The 18,978-nt window shown below is 51.7% G+C and overlaps 1 protein-coding gene across 1 annotated transcript; it reads right to left on the bottom strand.

Moving 5' to 3' along the window:
* Positions 1–2,062: 2,062 nt before the first annotated feature.
* On the bottom strand, positions 2,063–17,633 carry Dusp4 (dual specificity phosphatase 4). The gene is made up of 4 exons (XM_090353970.1): positions 16,707–17,633; positions 5,640–5,785; positions 4,391–4,610; positions 2,063–3,888 (listed from the first exon to the last, which is right to left on the bottom strand). Exons 1-4 carry the CDS (start codon positions 17,137–17,139, stop codon positions 3,503–3,505), a joined length of 1,185 nt encoding a protein of 394 aa, XP_090210096.1. The 5' UTR covers positions 17,140–17,633; the 3' UTR covers positions 2,063–3,502.
* Positions 17,634–18,978: the final 1,345 nt, after the last annotated feature.

Here is an 18,978-nt window from a genome sequence, read left to right as displayed (position 1 = left end):
TTACAGGGTTGAGGACTTTGCTCTAGAGAATGGCTTCTATGGCTTTGTGAGTGGCTCTGTCTGTAATGAAAGCTTATGTGACACCACCTCCTGCTGTCTTGTGTTCTTGTTCAACTTCTCTCCTTCAAAACTGCAAGGCACACTATCTGTGGTATTGTTAAAGCAGTACAGAGTAGACAAGGAGCCCCTTTTCCTCCTTTCCAAATCATAACAGGATGATGGCTTTTTCTTGAGACAGTACCTTGCAATGTAGTAGGATAGGCTAGCCTCGAACTTGCCATTCTCCAACCTAAGCATGCTGTGTGTTGGGATTAAAGCGGAACTATTTTCAAGAAAAGATGAAGCAGGCAGAAGTGGTTGAAAATGTATTTATTTTTCTTCAAATGATCTTTTTCAAGCAATAAATAAAAACAGACATGTTTACTTTCCTAAAAAAGAAAACAAACCAAAACAAAAAGTTCCCTACACTATATACATCCTACAGAAATACAGGCATATCAAATGTAGAAATGACACCACTCAGAAAGATGGGGCTATTTACACAAGTATTGCATTGCTGTCTTGCAGAAGTCTCTTGCTGAATGACTCACAGCTCTAAGGAAGGCAAAACAGGCAGGGTGCAGGGGGAACCCTCAGTACAGGTCGATGGGCAAGCAGGCTTCAAAGAAACATCAATTCTCAGGCATATTGCCTTTCAAGGAGTGTGGAAGAATACCCGACTCCAGAGCACCCCACCCCAGAGAACCATTTCATTCCCCAGCCAGCTGGGATGAGCTGAGCCAGTGACAGAACCCTAGCTGTGATTTCTGTAAGACAAGGCAGCTGTGTTGCCAAGATCTAGACCCCCAAAGCATCCTGCCATCCTGTCTCAAATGTGGTTATCCTTGGGCAGCACCTGGAGAACATGGCATCGGGCTCATGCTTGGATCTACCTGCTAGACGTTCCCCTTTGCCATCAGGACTTCGAAGGTTGCCCAGGTGACGCTAATGGGCAGCCATTCTGAACCACTGCTTCACCGCCATACACTTCATAGCCAACTCCATCCCCTTCGCTTAGGAGGAGGCCCGGCCATTCCCTTCGAGGAAGCCCCATGAACCGAATAGGGTAAGACAAGATCCTGGGAGAGAACAGACTCTTTTCTTACTCTATATGGCAAATATTCAATTTTCCCTTCTTGTGACCAACAGCAAATCTAGTAAGGAGTAAAGCAGCCATGGTGTCTGCCATTTTAGAAATTTCCTATGGACAGACATCACCTCGGACTGTATGCTGCCACTCACTCAGCCCTCGGTCTGACCCTGAATTTGTGTCTTCATTAGAGCTGTTCCAACTCATCAGAAGGCCTTCTGATACAACAACAACAAGAGGTCCCCCTTTCAACCAAGTCAATGTCCTATTTTATTTCTAAGAGTTCGGGGACCCATGCTGTCAAGTACAAAGAAAATCACTTTATATATAGCCATTGGACATGTGTGACTAAAGACGAATCGGGACAGGGGAAAAAAACCTCTGAAGCTAGTCCTGAATTCCCATGCCCATAAGGTTTGGAGTGCAGTCTGGGAACGAGGACATATTTGGCAAATGGACACTCATGGCTGCCCTTCCCCACTGCCCTGCAGTAGCCCCTCCACTACTCTTGGAGCCCATGGCTTTTTTTTTTTCCAGCTATAAACGTCTCTTAACCTCATCCTTCACCAAACATGAAGCAACATCCAAGAATCCAGGAAAAAGTGGAAATGTCTGACTATAATCTCTACATGGGGCCACCATCCAGGACCCCCCACTCTGTCCTCACCCAAAGGCGAGGCTAGATACAAGCAGGCAGGACAATGATGCTGACACCCACACAGGTTCATAGTTCATGGAAGGAAATATAGCGAACCTGGGCCTGCCTGGGATGCAGGATAAGAACAAGCATTCCATGATGGTGACATTGAGGCTTGAAGTTATTTATGGTGAGCAAGAATGTTCACCAAAACCTAGACTCCCAAAGGACTAATGGAGACATGCTCTCATTTCTAGACAAGTTTGCAATGACCTCTATTCTGGCACTCTAACACTATTCCACAACATTACAAATGAAGAAACATATAGTTTGCTCCCTCTTCCCTTCCTCCTCCCCCAGCCCTTCCCCTAGAAAGCATCCTTCCCCTTCCCAAGCCATTCCTCCATTGGCCAGGCCCCTGACAATAGCCTTAGACCAAGAAAGGATTCAAAATGGCTCCCAGATACCCATGATGCACTTGCCAGGAGCCAGCCAGCCCTTACCCCCTACAGCCCAAGACCTCTCACCCTCTATACTTCAAAGAGACCTGAAACATGGAATCCACTCTCCTTTTCAAAAGAGGGCCTTCAAAAATGGTCATCCAACAAGGATCTAACAATGCAAGAATTTGTTGTTATGCTTTAAGTAAAGCCACTAACATTAAAAACTCCAATATGTGCAAAAGAATTCATTTCTGGTATCTACTGATCTAGTTTTTTTCCCCCTTGGCCTTGTCAAATGATTTGTCAAAGGAAAATTCTGAATGGTACCCAGTTTCCCAGTAGAACCTGACAAAATGTGGCATGAATCACAGGTACTTATGCTAGGCCTAGGCAGGTAATGTGTGAGAAAAATGCTCTAACCATCCAACTATTCACTGGAGAGAAAAGATTGTATGCCTGTGGTCTCTACACCAGGAACCAGCTGCAAAAGGAACAAGTAGTCTTTTCTCCCAGCCATGTTGTACACTTCTCAGTGGCAAAATAATCATCATGGCACAGACCCTGAAGTGACCTTCCCTGCTGCTTAAACAGCTGCATGTAACTGCGCTGTGGTGATGGATGTCAACATAAATATATTCTAAATTCACTGTCACTAAACTTGTTGGACTTACATACTCTGAGGAAATTCTCAATAAATATTTTATTATTAAGCACAATTATTCATCTGCTGAGTCATTAGAAATGAAAATCACATCCTAGAACATTTCTTTTGCAAAACAAAATTCCCATGATAATGACGATGACGACGACAACAACAACAACAACAACAGACAACAACAGGACTTGCACACGGAACCAGGCACTTCTGGCAAACTTGTTTTCTTCTTTTCCCTCCCGCCCTCCCAACCCTCCCCTCACCTAATAAAATGGGACGGGCACATTTGCCAGGATTTGGGGGAATCTCATAACTTCAAGCCTTAATTGTTTAAAAAAATGAGGTAAGAAATTTCTACCTGACAAAGTAAAATTGACACATGAACCAAATCCAGGTTTTCTCTGGCCACTGATGCCACCATTATTGCTCTAGGTTGGAGTGTTTCGTGTGTTTGCTTTGAATGTGTTTTCAGAGTCCTTATTGCCATTCTAGCTGGCCCTGTGGATGGCCAAGGAGAAATGGATGGGGATCAGTGCTTGGTCTCTGTCCCCACTCGTCTCTACTTGCTGTCCTATGCGTTGCTCATGCCCGCTGGCATGGGGCCTGCCTCTGGCTCCGGGGGTGTTCACAGCCTGGCTCTAACAGCTGGGGGAGGTGGTAATGGGGCTATGCAGGTATGGCAGGCTGCTGGGGGCTGAGTGCACTCCTACGGAGACAGGGAAGCTGAAGACGAACTGGGATGTGGGAGTGGGGGTGGCCTTGCCCCGCTCGCGCAGGGGGCCGGAAGGGCTGGCAGCTTCCACGGCGCAGGATGTGGCCAGCACCTGGGATTCGAACTGCAACAGCTGCCCCATGAAGCTGAAGTTGGGCGAGATAATGCTCCGGCGTTGTTTCACGAACTCAAAGGCTTCTTCCAGCCTCACCCGCTTCTTCATCATCAGGTAGGCCAGGCAGATGGTGGCCGAGCGGGAGATGCCAGCCTGGCAGTGCACCAGCACCCGCCCGCGGCAATCCTTCACCGCATCTGCGCAGAGAGCACAGCATGGTTAGGGCTTCATCAGGCACCCAGTGCCAGGTATAGGTGGCATAAGCCAGGACATGGGGGGCAGGGGAGGATGCACAGTGCAGGAAGGATGGGAAGCTCTGGATCAAATAGCCATGAAACTAGACATTCAGAAATGAAGCCCTGTTTTCTAGGCTTACCCCCCAAAGAACACTTCCATTTGGGGAAGAGAACAAAAAGTCAAACCCACAGCCTTCTACATTCAAAGATTTCCCATTGGCACAGTGACCCAGTGGCTTATCTTCCTTCCCATGGAGGGGAAAAGTGGAAATCTTATGTCTGGAGCCACAACTGTTACCTCTCCATTACCCCGTGCACAGAAGAAGGAATTGTCTACACAACAAGGGGCCACTGGGCCTGCCCAGCACAGCCCAGTTAAGGCCCACCCACAGCACACATGGCCTCGGTGCCCTCTCTCCCCCATCGCTCATACCCATGGTGGGGGTGGAGGGGAGCGGCATACCGATGTACTCGATGGCTTCCATGAACCAGGAGCTGATGTCCGCTTTGTGGTTATCCTCCACTGGGATGCACTTGTATTGGTAGTGACCTTCGAAGTGGTTCGGGCAGTCCGAGGAGACATTTAACAGGGCAGTGATCCCCAGGGCGTCCAGCATGTCTCTCCGGGCAGCATGGTAGGCACTGCCGAGGTAGAGGAAGGGGAGGATCTCCACAGGACCCCCCTGTAGCAGGAAACAAACACAGCAGCCCCCAACACTGTGAGGATAAGGAGCCCTTTCAGGAAAAGACCTGAGGTACAGCCAACCCATGAAAGAACTTTCTAGACCCTAGGGAGATGCCGGCTGGATAGTTCTGGCCTAGAGCTCCTTGATGGGGGTGACTGGGCTCTGTGGGGTTTCTGCAGCCTTTATACCGGGTAGGTAGTCAGTGAACCAGCGCAGGTCCAGCCCGTGAGTGCCACCTGCTGGCTCCACTCGCCAGCACTAATGAGGCAGCAGGCACACCAGGCTGGCTTTTCTGCAGGTGGGCCACAGTAAATTTCACACAAGCTCTGTCTGCATGGGTGTGCCCTATAGACTGGCTTGGTTGGCTGTGTCATCACTGAGTACATCAGAGGCACTAGGAGGAAAACTGGCCTGCTAAATTCAGGATAAGATTTGCAAGGCAAGAGTCCTAGGACCCTGTAATTTCATTCCCTGGAAGAACTGGAGTGCTGGACTTGAAAGACATTCAGTGGCTCAAACTGGCTTTCAGAGAGGAGAGTGTGTGGCTGGTATGTAGGAGCTGGGAGGAGAGGGTGGGAGGCAGCCTGACTGTCCGGAGAGCCATGGATTCATTCTAGGGCTTTTCTTGTCCTCTGAGCCTCCTGAGGCAACTTGCCTCATTTCTCTGTTCATAACTCTGGAGGCTAAAAGCTGAGTATGTTGGCACAGGTTTTTGAGGGTCATGAGTTCAAGGCCAGCCTGGCTACATAAGTAGCCCTCTCTTTAAAACAAAACAAAACTCTGGAGGCTAATTCAGGGATGATCACTTTGTAAAAAAAAAAATCTCTAAATGAGGGCAAGAAAACAGAAAGAACTCATATATTTAACCTCCTACCCCAAATACTCCAGATTCACCATATTTTCCATAAAGAGGTAATACATCTGAAGTCTTAGCTCCCTCCTCCTGATGACTCTACAATGGCCTACCCCTCCTTCCTCAGCAATGTCCATGCCAGGGAATGGGATGGGGGTAGAGGGGGTTCCTACCTGGTCATGCAGGGGTGTCCCACAGGAGCCACAGCCCAGGTCCAAGGACTCCATGGCACTGGGGGGTACAGGAGGTGGGATGGCTGCCAGAGCCTTGGTTTTGGAACAAAATTCTGGATACTCGGAGGAAAACCTCTCATAGCCACCTGTGTAAAGGAAATGAGATTCAGGTTAATGGGGTCATTAAGCCTGTAGAAAGCAGAGAGAACCGGAATCCTACCAAATGGAAGAGAAGCTGGTTCTGTTCCTGCCACTGGGTGGCGCTGTGGACCTACAAATAATGATTAAAAGATTCCCCCCCCCCCCCCCCCCCCCCCCCCCCCCCCCCGCCCGCCCCAAAAAAAAGCAAAGTATGCCTTTGGCAGAGCTGCATCCAAACTGAAGGCTTGCAGACAAGACTTTGTTTGGGGATGAAGACACACAAAGGAAGCTGTGAGGAGATGTACCAAGAGGAATGGAATCTCTGGTGTGATAAACAGGTCCTAGGGGTAAGAGCAAGGCACAGTCAAGGGACTGGCTACAATGGGGCTACATGAGACAGTGGGGTTCCATAAAGAACAAGGCAGGTTTGCAGATGCGATCTGGACCCACAAAGATGACTAGATGCTAATACATGGTCTCACCAGCAATACACAGCTGCTCAAGGAGGGTCCTAAATAAGGCCGGGGGAGGGGGTTCCATCTAAAGCAACCCTTCCTTGCCCAGCCCTCGGGTGGGGCAAGGGCTGATTTCCTGATTTGAGCCTTCAGACTGTGGATCATCTCTTCCACTTTGAAATGAAAAAAAGATAAGGGGCTGAGTTATCTGCGCCAGTGGGTGCCCAATGCCCAGCCAGAGCCTGAGGGCGGAGGTGGGAAGGGAAGGACTCAGAGCTGCCAAGAAGACACACACTGAAGCCTGTGTCTGATTTTCTTGTGATCTCTGGAACTTTGCTTGTGGGCAACTTCCGATGTCAGGCCCTGCCTTTATTTTTGTATTGTGCAGTTTCTGTATGAGCAGAAAACGGATTCATTCCATTAAATGCCTACAGCTTGGGCAAAAGCTGCCCTCATAAAGGGCCTGTTGAACTGAAGAAAATGACAAGGGCTGCCATCCTTCAGGTGGCCCACTCCCTCCTGTCTTTAAGGCTGTGATAAAAGCCCCACTACCCACCAGCTGTTCCAGGTCACTGTCTAATGAACGGGCAGACCTGTGACAATCCGTCACTTGCCTGCAATCCCAACCCTCAGAACCCACTTTCCTATTGCTTCTGAGAGGAAGAGAAATCATTCTTTGCCACATCACAAGGTTTACAGAAACAGGGCACCCACTTTTTCCTTTGTGACCTGCGGCTTCTCCTTCCCCCCTTCCACCTCCCTCCCTCTGGTTATAAATGGATACCTCTGTGGTCACAGTCCTTCTTCCTGCTGAGTCATAGTGACCTGCCTCGGGGCCAGTGGACCCACAATTGCCAGCTTCTTGTGTGCTTGCCACCATCTCATCCCAGGGACACCCCTCTCCCTGCCATTAGAACCCCCATCTGCATATAGAACTGCCTGCCCCACATGCAGTGACACAAGGGGTGGGGGCAGGGGCAGGAAGCAGAAAATGTCAAAGTCTCCTGATGGACCTCTGCCCAAGAGAGACCCCAGAAGCTCTGGACCACTCTGCTATTTGGAGAAGTAGAGGGAAAGGATGGGTCACCAAACTGTGATTGAAACCTGTATCTAGATATCACTTGTCACTCTATGTTCTACAGAAACTGGTGTGTGTGTGTGCACCAGTACTTGAGGCCTGAACTCAGCGCCTCATGCTCATGTTCTTTTAATCAAGGCTGGTGCTCTATCACTTGAACCACACCTTGCCTTCCATCATTTTGCTGGTAAATTGGAGATAAAAGTCTCCCTAGGGTTGAATTCAAACCTCAGTCCTCAGATCCCAGCCTCCTAAATAGCTAGGGTTACAGGTGTGAACCACTAGTGCCAGTCAGGAACTGAACACTTTTCAACAGAATGTCTATTATGTAAGTTGAGCCATCAAAATACACTTAAAAGTGCAAGGTTCTGAGTGTAATTGGCAAAAGCTGCACACCTAGGACAAATGGTTCTAATCCCGACAGGTCATAAGGACACAGGGCAGGTGCCCTGGAAGCCTGGAAGCCCCTCTAAGAAAATAGCCCACAGCATGGCACCAGCCCAGCCTAAAGTTCTAGGACTCCAGCTCTGCTGATTGACGGACTCAACCTGTCAGCTGCTGCCTTCATCTTCTCTCACTCTCTGAGCCTCATTCTCATCCTCAGCAATGGAAGCTGGTTCTTTTTCCCTTGTAGAGTCTCTAGAAGACTGATTTTAGTTGGTATTCTGTGCCTGGGATCAAGCAGATGGTTATAATACGATGGTTTCCCTTGTTGGCACCTATGCTGAAAGGAGCTGTTGGCAGACATCCTCAAAGACCAGAGGAACAAGGGCCTGTGTTTTACTGGCCGCTTCCCAGTCCTGACAGCCCTTTCCAGGGTTTCTGATGTGTCCCTGGCAGTCTTGAGACCTTGGTAGACAGAAGAAGGGCAGGTCCCACACTTCCTGAACTTTGCATTCTCTCCAGGGCAAGAGCCTCCAACACCTCCTGAGGCCAACCAGCTAGACTGGTGCAGGAGGCCCAGAGGGAAAGGCAGTAATAGGACCTACAGCCCAGGAGGTGGAGCAGAAACCATGCCAGACCTGAGAGGGATCATATGTTATCTCCCCCAGGCAGATGGTTAACAGGACAGAGAGAGAAAGTCATGGCCTGGAAAAGACACTTAGAGCAGAGCAGGGAAATGAACACAGGAAAGTCAGTTCCCTCTGGGGGAATTCAAATAACGAGCTGAAATAAACTAATGGAGAAGCAGACTATTTGCCCAAGGGACAAATGGGAGTGGAGGATGGTTGTCCTCCCTGACTAGGGCAGCTCAGGGAAGGGTTTGGGGGTTTGTGACTTGCCTCCTGAGTGTGGAGGGCTTGGAGGTTTGGCTGTTCCTTACCAGGCACCTGTGGCAGAGTTCCAGTTCCGGCCAATGCCCATAGCATGGGAATCATCTGGGTTAATAACTATAGCTACCAGGCCAGCACCAGGGGCTCATACCTTTAATCCTAGCTTCTCAGGAAGCTGAGATCTAAGGACTAAGGTTCAAACCCAGCCCAGACAAGAAAGGCTGACTTTTTTTTTTTATTTTGGCCAGTTGTGGGGCTTGAACTCAGGGCCTGAGCATTGTCCTTGGACTAGACGCTCTACCCTTGAGCCACAGCACCACTTCCAGCTTTTTTCTATATATGTGGTGCCAAGGAATCGAACCCTGGTCTTCGTGCATGCTAGGCAAGCACTCTACCACTAGGCCAAACTCCTGGCCTGATAAGGTTGCCAGCTTTGAGCAAAACTGCTAAGGGTCAGAACTTTTGCAAGGCTCTCTCCCCTTGTATCCCCCTGTGGAAAGCACACTCTCGTTTTCTAAATAGGAAACTTGACTGTTTCATGAAACGCCTGTAAGCAGATCTCTGTTGTATTCTAATGCAAAGATCTTTTTCTTTCAGGATTTGAACCCAGAGCATTGAGTTTGATGGATTTTCTTGCTCATTTGGTGCGCTACCACTTGAAACACACCTCTAGCCTGGCTTTTTGCTGGTTAGTTTGGAGAATGGAATCTCTGATGTTTGTGCCTCAATTGATTTCATGCAAACTTCAATCCTCCCCATCTCAGCTTCTGAGTAGCTAGTATTACAGGAGTAATCCAACCACATTTCTTACGATGAGGGAAGACTGTTCCAAGACTGCTTTCCCTCAGCCCCTCCTGCCATTCTTATCTGTACAAGAACTGCACCACAGTCTACTGAAACCCAGGTTTAGACCACAAAGTTTTATCCATAACATATCCCTACTTGTACAAAAGGGTCAGGGTATATCCTGCACCATTCCCCAGCCCAAGACACAGTGGAGACCAATCTGGGGCAGATCCTCGCTCTAGACTTAGGACTTTGCTTCAGCTTTGGAAGCTTTAGCTTTGGGCTTTGGGAGACTTGATTTAGCTTCGTAGGTTTCAGCTCCTGAAGACTATCTCCACTTTTCAAAATGTTAATTTTTGACAATAATTATTTCTAAATACCAATAGTATATAATTCTATATGGCCAAGACTCATTTACTTCCTGGCAAAACTGGCCAGCCCCAAAGCAGCAGGGGCCTGAAATCTGCATTTCTGTCTTCTGAAGAAAACTTACTAACAAATAAGGCAGTGAAGTATCACCTGACTTTTCTCCATACTGTTGAAGGCGATGATTTCATAACAAATTTACTCACGATACTCTGTTATCCCAAACTCCTGTCCTTCCCATAGGCTCCATACTTACCTAGCATGTATAGTGCTGGATCCCAGCACCGGGATATAAGTGTGTGTGTGTGTGTGTGTGTGTGTGTGTGTGTGTGTGTGTGTGTGTGTGTGTTCCCCTTGCAACAAATTCATGATGAAGGCTGCCACCCTTAACAGATAATATATGTGAAATTGCTTGCCTTACAAAGAGCATTCAAAGCACTGATAATATTATAAGACTTCTGATGGGATCTTGGATGATGAAGACTATTGAGAGATGGTGGGTATAGCTATGTGACTTTTTTTTTTTTCGGTGGGTCATGGGGTTGGGTGCTGTCCCTGGGCTCTTTAGCTCAGGGCTACCACCCTACCCCTGGGCCTGGTTGTTGTCCTGAGCCTTTACAGCTCAAGGCCACCACCCTACCCTTGAGCCAAACCCCATTTCCCATTTTCTAGAGGATAACTGAAGAGTCTCAGGTCCTTTTGTGCCCAGGCTGGCTTTGAACCTTGATCCTTAGATCTCAGCCTCCAGAGTAGCTAGGATTACAAGCATGAGCCACCATTCCTGGCCTTTTTTTTTGCCAATTGTAGGGGCTTGAACTCAGGGCCTGAGCACTGTGTCCTTGGGCTTTCTCAATGCTAGAGCTCTACCACTTGAGCCACAGCACCACTTTCAGCTTTTTCTATGTATGTGGTACTGAGGAATCGAACCTGGGTCTTCATACATGCTAGGCAGTCACTCTCCCACTAGACCAAACTCCTGGCCCCCATGTCACTTTTTTTAATGCCAGTACTGGGATTTGAACTCAGGGCCTCAAGCCCTGTACCACTTGAGCCACACTTCTACTTCCACCCTCTAGCTGGTTAAAAGGAGAATCTCTGTTTTTCTTTCTGCCCAGGTTGAAATTTTTTAAGCCTTGCTGAAACTTTTGAGCCTTGATCCTCAGATCTCAAGACTCCTGAGTAAAGGACTGCAGGCATGAGCCACCAACACCAGAGAAGGGTCTGCAACTCTTTAAACCATGGGGTATCACTACCTCCTAGATCTTGCTCACCATCTTGCTCCAACCTAACAAGAAATTAATCTGAGCTGTTTGAAGGTCATTTGCCTCCAGGAACTTCCGTGGGAGTAAACACCTACGTAAATGCTGAGCAGGCTCTAAAATTCAGCCAAATGGGCTTCTTACCATGGAACTCCTGGCTCAGTGAAACCTGTCCTTTAGGAGCCAATCTCTAACAGTCCAGTCAGAACTATCTTGTCTGCAGCCCTCTCAGTCCTCCCTGGCTATCTGCTTTTTAGGAGAACAAACTTGTCCCTGCCATGCTTCCTTTTCTTTGTTAGCTCCAGGTAAGGAGCTGGTTTCATATTCTGGTTCTTTTGTGTGTGTGTGTGTTTTTGTTTTGTTTTGTTTTTGCCAGTTATGGGGCTTGAACTCAGGGACTGGACACTGTTCTTGGACAGTGGCCTTTTGCTCAAGGCTAGCACTCTGCCACTTGAGCCACAGCGCCACTTCCAGCTTTTTCTGTGTATGTGGTACAAAGGAATGGGACCCAGGGCTTCCTGCATGCTAGGCAAGCACTACCACTAGGCCACGCTCCCAGCCAGAAGTTCTAACTTGTTAAAGGTCTTTCTTTGACTCCTGAAAATAGCGACCCTCTCTCTGAAGTCCAAACTGGTGTGTGTGGCTCACCCTCCTGCAAAATCCAGGACCAGCCCAAAGGAAACTGATGGTCCATGCTAGAGATCAAAGTTGCACTTCCATTCTAAATCTGCACCCTGCCTTTTGTTGTCATGGAAACATGCAGTTCACTTGATGCAAAGTTGGGACTTTGCTTCATTCATTACGATTATGTAATGAATGACAATAGAGATCAGAAATGATTTATAAGTCTTACCATTTATTTTTTGTCATTCTAAACACTCCCGATCATTGGCTGCCAGGAGCTTTGCACTATGTTTGCAAACTGAAAAGCCAGTCATTTCATTAAGGGTACAAGAGGCAGGAAACCTAGGCAACCCCTAGAGGTATGCTGTAGGAAGAGGCAGTAATAGCTAGAGAAGAAAAGAAAGCCACAGCTCCCTGCTCCTGCCCTATTCCCTAAACTTCACTCACCGAATCCAATACATTCTGGTTTTGTTTTTTGTGTCAGTCCTTGAATTCAGAGCCTGGGCATTGTCCTTTAGTTTTGTGTTCACACTACCACTTGGGCCATACCTCTACTTCTAGGGTCTTTGGTGCTTCATTGGAGGGAAGAGTCTCACAGACTTTGCTGCTCTAGCTGGCTATGAATAAGGATCCTTATATCTCAGCCTCCTGAGGGGCTAGGATTTGCAGACATGCATTACTTGTGGACAGCTTATGGCTATTAGACATGGTCTTATTATAATGGCCCAAGCTAGCCTCAAATTCTTGATCCTCTTTTGTCTTGATTTCCTGAATGCTGGAATTATAGTCATGTACCACCATGCCACAGTGGCCAGCTATCTGTTATCTGTGTGTGTGTGTGTGTGTGTGTGTGTGTGTGTGTGAGAGAGAGAGAGAGAGAGAGAGAGAGAGAGAGAGAGAGAGAGAGAGAGAGAGAGAGAGTCATGTGGCTCAAACTCAGGGCCAGAATGCTGTCCCTGAGGGTTTTTTGTTGTTGTTGTTTGTTTTTTGCTCAAGGGTAACTGCTGGAGATTGGAGATGAGAATTCTCCCAGACATTCCTGCCTGGGTTGGTTTTAAAATGAAATAGATCCTCAGATCTCAGCTTCTTCAGCAGCTAGGATTACAAGCGTGAGCTACCACCAGCATCTGACCAAATCCTTTATATCTTTAGCCCTGGGACTGACGAGGGAGTGGAGAAAGTAACTGATCTATCTAGATCAACATTCAAATTACTCAAAATAGCTAGGATAGTTTTGCAATCATGACTGGAATAAACTCACAAAGGTCAGGAGTCAAATTCTCCACAGGAAGGAAATAATTCTTTTATTTAGATTTGAGTTTGTATACACACATACACCTATATATACCTAAATCCTCTGTGTGTATGTGTGTGCCAGTCCTGGGGCTTTAACACAGACCAGGGCACCGACCTTGAAGTTTTGTTTGTTTTGCACTTTACCACTTGAGACACAGTTCCACTTCCAGTTTTTGGGTGGCTAACTGGAGATCAAGGGTCTCACAGGGGGCCGGGAGTTTGGCCTAGTGGTTAAAGTGCTTGCCTAGCATGCATGAAGACCCGGGTTCGATTCCTCGGTACCACATACATAGAAAAAAGTCAGAAGTGGTGCTGAGGCTCAAGTGGCAGAGCTCTAGCCTTGAGAAAGTCCAAGGACAGTGCTCAGGCCCTGAGCTCAAGCCCAGGACTGGCAAAAAAAAAAAAAAAAAAAAAAGAGTCTCACAGACTTTCCTAACCTTAAGGGCTTTAAACCATGATCCTCAAATCTCCACCTCCTGAGTAGCTAGGATTACAAAAGAGAGCCACTGAATTTTTATTTATTTTATTTTTAATAAAAGCTTTACATCTACATGTAAGGATACAGTTGTATACCACCATGACCAGCTTGAAATCTTTTTGTGTAAGAGATTAATTTGCTACTGGGGGAATACAAGAAATTACTTTTATTAAGTCAAGAAAACTCTAAAAATAAAAGTCTAAAAACTCTAATTCAAAGATTAAGGGAAGAAAGGCACTTGCAAGATGTATACTGTATAAAATGTAAAGGACTTAAATGTCAAAATTGTCCCTTAAAATGTCTCATAAGAGTTTAAGTCAAAGGGCATTTTAAAAAATGGCCCAAGTTTGAAATCTCGAAAAATGAAAATGTTGAATGATTTTAGGGCCTTTAGTGAGAATAGGGTCTTAGAAAATGTACAGGGGATAAGTTATTGATGTTCAATGAATTTTATTCCTGTCTTTATGAATTCTCACTTGTGGAAACAGTTACTAACCACCTGCATGCACATGAGTAACCAGTCTCCCTTTGAGAAGACAGAAATAGAAAAACTACATTTTTAAGTTCAATTAATTAGAAGAACTAGATAGCTTTGGTAGGAAAAAATGACATCACTCCTGAAAATAGGATGATCTTTTATCTCCCCTCCACCCCCAACCCCACTGGCCCAACGTCCTGCCCTCCACTGCCCAGCCACCTGCACACATCAAATGACACACAGGAGGGCTGTTTGCCAGCTGCAAAATATAACAAGTCGAGAGAGAACCGAGTTACCAACCCTTAATCAACTCCAGCAGAGGTCTCCAGTAGAGAGACTCTGAGGGCCTTTTTCTTCTCTTCTCAGTATTCCCTTCTTTAGATCCCTATACCATGATCCCTGACCACGGAAGCCGCGTCTCCTGAACCCACTGCTGTGTCCACCTGGAAGTCCAGGGTCTCTGGAGCTTGAAGCCCTAGCTGTCCTCCCCCTGATGGCACCTGACCACCTTCCTCAGGGTGTGGTAGCTGGCACTTTTTATCTGCCCCTCCCGGGATGTCTTGAGTTCTCTGGCAAAAGAAAGGAAAGGAACCAGGCCTTGAGGCTGGCCTCTGCTCAGCAGATGACCCACACAGCTAAGCCTGCTATTCAACATGCGGGGTAATTCCCCCACTCGGATTTCTAGGCTTGGGCTCCCAAGGGCAGCTGAACTAACTTGTGTCTGGGTAAAACTGGAGGGAAAGGGGATTGTTCCCAAACCAGACGCCAGGCCTCACAGGCCTAGGAAGCCAGGCTCATCTTTCTCCTCAGAGAAGGCAGCCTTTGAGGGCCAGGGAATGGCCTTCCAGGCCAAAACTGGACAGACACAGACACAGACACAGACACACACACACACAAAGAAATGCTTCTTCTCCGAAGGCCACACACCTAGCCACCCACTGGGGCACTGTCATTTTGCCGAGGTCGCTGGTTCAACACTGCTCTTTGGGGGACAGATTGGTAAGACGGTGGTGTTGAGAGGTGAAAATTTTACAAAGTGTGCCTCCCTCCCGCCCGGGCAAAGGCCCCGGGAAGAAACCCGAGGGCCATGGAGCTACCGCTCCGGAGACGTCTTCCAGGAAGAAAATATAAAAATAAAACATAACCAACCCTTGACACGACGTGGGGTGGGAATCGGCCCCCGCTCTGGGGGACCTCGATTCCGGGGTGCTCAGACACCAAATCGCGAGGGCCTCTGGAGGCTGGCACCCACACTATGAATCCTCCGGGGAGGAATTTGTCTCACGGTCCCCACCCTCTCCACCCCGGGCCTCGAGGGCGGAGAGCTCTAACAATAGCGCGGGCACCCACCCGGGTGGCCTGAGCCGGCCTGCGCCCCACGGGGCCCCGCGCGTGCCGCTCCGCGCTTCCGCCACCGAGCTCCCCGGCCGGGGGGCCGGGTCCAGCCCCTTGCAGGCACTGGCTCCTAAAGGGCTTTGGGAAGATGGGCGGGACTGGGCTCAATCGGAGGTGCAAATCGGGGCGGGGGGGCCGGGAGGGGAGCGGGAGGGAGGGTACCAGAGAAGAAAAAAAGCAAAGAAAAAGGGGGGGGGGGAATCAGCAGAATCTCCTTAACAGTTCAACCACAGGTCAACAGCAGCATTTCCCCAGCAGCTGACAGGTCAAATGGTCAGGAAACAACTGCGGACAACAAAGCCGCTCGCTGTCCGGCAGCGGCAAACCCAGGGGGTCTCCCCCACGCCCTCCCACTCCCAGCACGGGTGTAGCGCTTGGGGAGGGGGCGGGAAGGTTTCCGCCCCCGTCTCCCTTCCTTTCCGGTGATGTGATTGAGAAAGGAAAGGAGAGGAGAGGGCGAAGGGCGCCGGGCGTGGGGGTGGGGGGGGGAGGAGAGCGGCTCTTTGATGGCACGGGGTCAGCGACGCCTTCCGAAGCGCCGAGCCCACCCCGGCGAAAGAATGCGCGGAATGCGGCGGCGGGAGGAAGGGGCGCGGCGGGGGGCGCCGGGACGCACGCGCCGGCCGGCTCAGCCCCCCGGCGGCTCCTGGACCCGATCCCCGCAGGTGCGGCCAGTGGGCAGCTCTTCCAGCGATCGGGCTAGCACGCAGTCCTTTGGGGGTGTCGGTCTTCCTCCCTTGACAGGCCACCTCCTCCCCGCCCCGGAGCTCCGCTGGGGTTCACCGAGAGCAGGCACGCGCCGCCATCCGCGGAGAGCGCGGTCTGAACAAAAGGTCGGCTGGCGGGGTGAGGACGCGCGCTCGCCCCGGCGGCCCCCAGATACTCCCAGGCCCCTCCAACTGCTGCTCCTGGCTGCCTAGGTCTAGCTTGACCCGAAATCTGGTTGGGCAGCGGGAGAAAAGAGGCGGATCGCTCCCCGATCTCGTTTCGGCTTTTACCCAAGCCCGGCTTCCAGTCGGAACGGGCGAGCGCGATGCCACCTCTGCCATCCGCCTTCCACCCCTACTCTCGGTCAGGGTCAGTACAGAACCCCGCAAGCCCAGCCGACAGCTGGACTGGGCCGCGCACAGGAGCGGCGGCTTCTCGGGATCCGTTAGCGGGACGCGCGCGGGACCGGTTCCCAAGGACCTGGAGATGGCACGACACACTCCGACACACACACACACACACACACACACACACACACACACACACACACACACACAGAAACCTGGCCATCCCGTGTACTGCAACGCACACAAAGACGCGCCGTGGAATCCCTGAAGCCAGGGGGTCCCTCCAGATTCTCCATCCCCAACTTCAAAAAAGGCGCAGGCCGCCGGACTCCCCTCCACCGCCCGCCCCATTCCAGCTGGCACCGCGGCCCCCCGAGTTTACCTTTCAGCAGACAGATGTCGGTGCGCTCGGCGTTGCGGCGCAGCGCCTGCACCACCAGCGACACCGTGCTGTCCTCGCGGAGGCTCTCGGCGCGCGGGCTGCGCTCGTCGTAGACGATCACGGCCGAGTAGAGGCCGGAGCGCAGGCGGGCGCGCACCTCCTCTTCGGCGGGCAGGATCTGCTCCAGGCTCACCGAGCCCTTAGCCCGCCGCCGCACGATGGTGTTGCAGCGCACGTTGACCGAGCCTCGGATGTAGCCCGCGCTGTGCGCCAGGAACGGTCTGCAATCCAGCAGCAGGCACTTGCCGCCGCTCAGCAGCCCCAGGGCGCCGTGGCTACCGCTGCCGCCCGCGCCGCCGCCGTTCTCGTCCCGGTTCATCAGCCGTTTGAGCACGCTGCAGTCCATCTCCCGAAGTTCCTCCATCGTCACCATGGTCACCGGGAGCCGGCGCAGCTGGAAGCGCTCAGGAGGCGACGGACGCCCGGGAGCCGGCTAGTTACAAGACCGAGGGCAGACGAGGGCTCGGAGGGGCGCCGGCTAAAGTGGCCTCAAACTTGACTAACCTCTTTCCCAGGCCCCCGTCCTCCGCAGCCTGGCCGTTACATAGCAGTTCGAGCGGTCTCGGGCGGCGTGCGGAGCGGAGGGGAGGTGGCGGTGGAAGGAAGTTGTGTTTACAGGAGAGGGCCGCGGGTTCCCCTCGTTTGTTGCCTCTAGTGTGTTTTTGCCGGTAGGGCTGTTCCGGCTACCACCCGCAAGGGCGCCGCCGTTCCCCACGCCCCGCCGGAGCTCCGCGCACAGCCCCAGCCAGAGTTTCCTCCGCGGCTTAAAGGTTTATTAATGCTCCTCGGCTCTCCCGGGGGAGGGGGCGGGTCATTACTACCTCCCGAGGCTCCGCCTCTTTCCATTCTGGGCCTCGCGCCGGCCCCGCCCCCTCCGCGGCGCGTGAATGGAGCGCCGGCCCAGTCACGGGACCTCGACGTCACAAAGAGGAGTAAACAGGGCTCCGGGAGCTCTCCGCCAGGCTCATTCATAAAACTGAGACCCGGAGCTGGAGGCCGCCTGCGACCCGCGGGCGAGCCGCGGCTCCCGGACTTTTCTGAATGGAGCGAGGCGGCGACGCCTCCTCTCGCTTACTGCCCGCCGCCCGGGGCCGCCCCCCGGCTTCTTGCGGGACTCCGCTCTGCGGCCTCTCTACCCGGCTGCTCCGGGTTTGGCACGGAGATAAGCCGTGTGAAGTCAAGTCTAACAGGCCTGGGCTCGGGTCGGCGGTTCCACCCCGCCGAGCCGCCCCGTGGGTCTCCCCAGTGCCAGAAGGTCCCTGTGCCCCGCTGCCCACCGTTAAGGAAGAGCCTGGCGCCTCCTCTCCCCCAACGTGCCGTGCCTTCCGCCCGGCCAAGCGCTCCTTTGTTTTTAGTGCGATTTCTCAGACTTGAGCATATGCGTTCGCGCGATGGATTCCCACGCTAAGCCATTCAACCGTCTTTACAGCCTCCCGAGGACCGTGCGCAAACCCCAATTTAGGAGATGAAACAGAAAGCGCTCCGGCCCGAAGCTCGGCAGTGGAGGGAGGTGTGGAGTTTGCAGCTTTACGACCGGAACGCCCCCCACCCAGGCGCCGGAGGCGGGGGCGGCCCTCCAGTCCTCACTTCCTAGGAGGTGTTGGCTTAACCCGGGCGGGGAAGTAACCCCGAAAGCCTCACCGCCCTCTCGCCGCCGTGTGAATGGTCCTCTCGGGAAGTGAGAATTGGGGTCCCCACGTGGCGCTTGTGCGGGGCTCAGACTCCGCACCCCGACCGCGCCCGGAGTGACCTCCGGGAAGGCCCGCTCCGGCATCCGCACCCCTGGTTCCCTAAGGCATTTCCCCTCCCGGAGGCCGCTCTGGGCGGTGGTGCGCACCCGCGGAGGGTGCCCCGACAGGAGCCAAAACGGATTCGCCCGACATCTTGCCAAGTCTTGTTAGCCAGAAGGACTCTCCGAGCGAGGGCACGGCAGGGCTGGCCCGCGGCCCAGGGGGCGAACGCGGCGGGTCCGGAAGCCAACCAGGTCCGATCCAGGCCGCGAGGGCTGCGGGGTCCTCCGGGGCCCCAGCCGGGCCCTCCTGGTTCCCCTTCCCCTCCGCCTTTGTTCCGGGCAGAGCAGCTCCCCGGAGCGGATTTTCTTCCCTAGTTTTGTTTTCTTCACCGCGTTAGGCATGTCTTGGGGTTACTACCTGTGGGCGCCCCACTTACACCGTACACCCTGGAGCCCTAGCCGGGGAAGGTGCCTCCACCG

Source organism: Megascapheus bottae, chromosome 20 (assembly GCF_031878675.1).
Source record: "Megascapheus bottae isolate mThoBot1 chromosome 20, mThoBot2.hap1, whole genome shotgun sequence".
In the NCBI taxonomy this organism is placed as follows: domain Eukaryota; kingdom Metazoa; phylum Chordata; class Mammalia; order Rodentia; family Geomyidae; genus Megascapheus; species Megascapheus bottae.
Note: the sequence above shows the minus strand (reverse complement) of the source record. Positions and strands in the feature narration are given on the sequence as shown.

What these genes read in the sequence shown, in the direction of transcription:
- Dusp4 (XM_090353970.1), bottom strand. Translation starts at nt 17,139, where the DNA reads ATGGTGACGATGGAGGAACTTCGGGAGATGGACTGCAGCGTGCTCAAA. An exon ending in CGACATCTGTCTGCTGAAAG is followed by an intron (nt 5,786 to 16,706) that starts GTAAACTCGGGG and finishes TCCTTTACACAG; the next exon opens with GTGGCTATGAGAGGTTTTCC. An exon ending in GGACACCCCTGCATGACCAG is followed by an intron (nt 4,611 to 5,639) that starts GTAGGAACCCCC and finishes TTCCTGCTACAG; the next exon opens with GGGGGTCCTGTGGAGATCCT.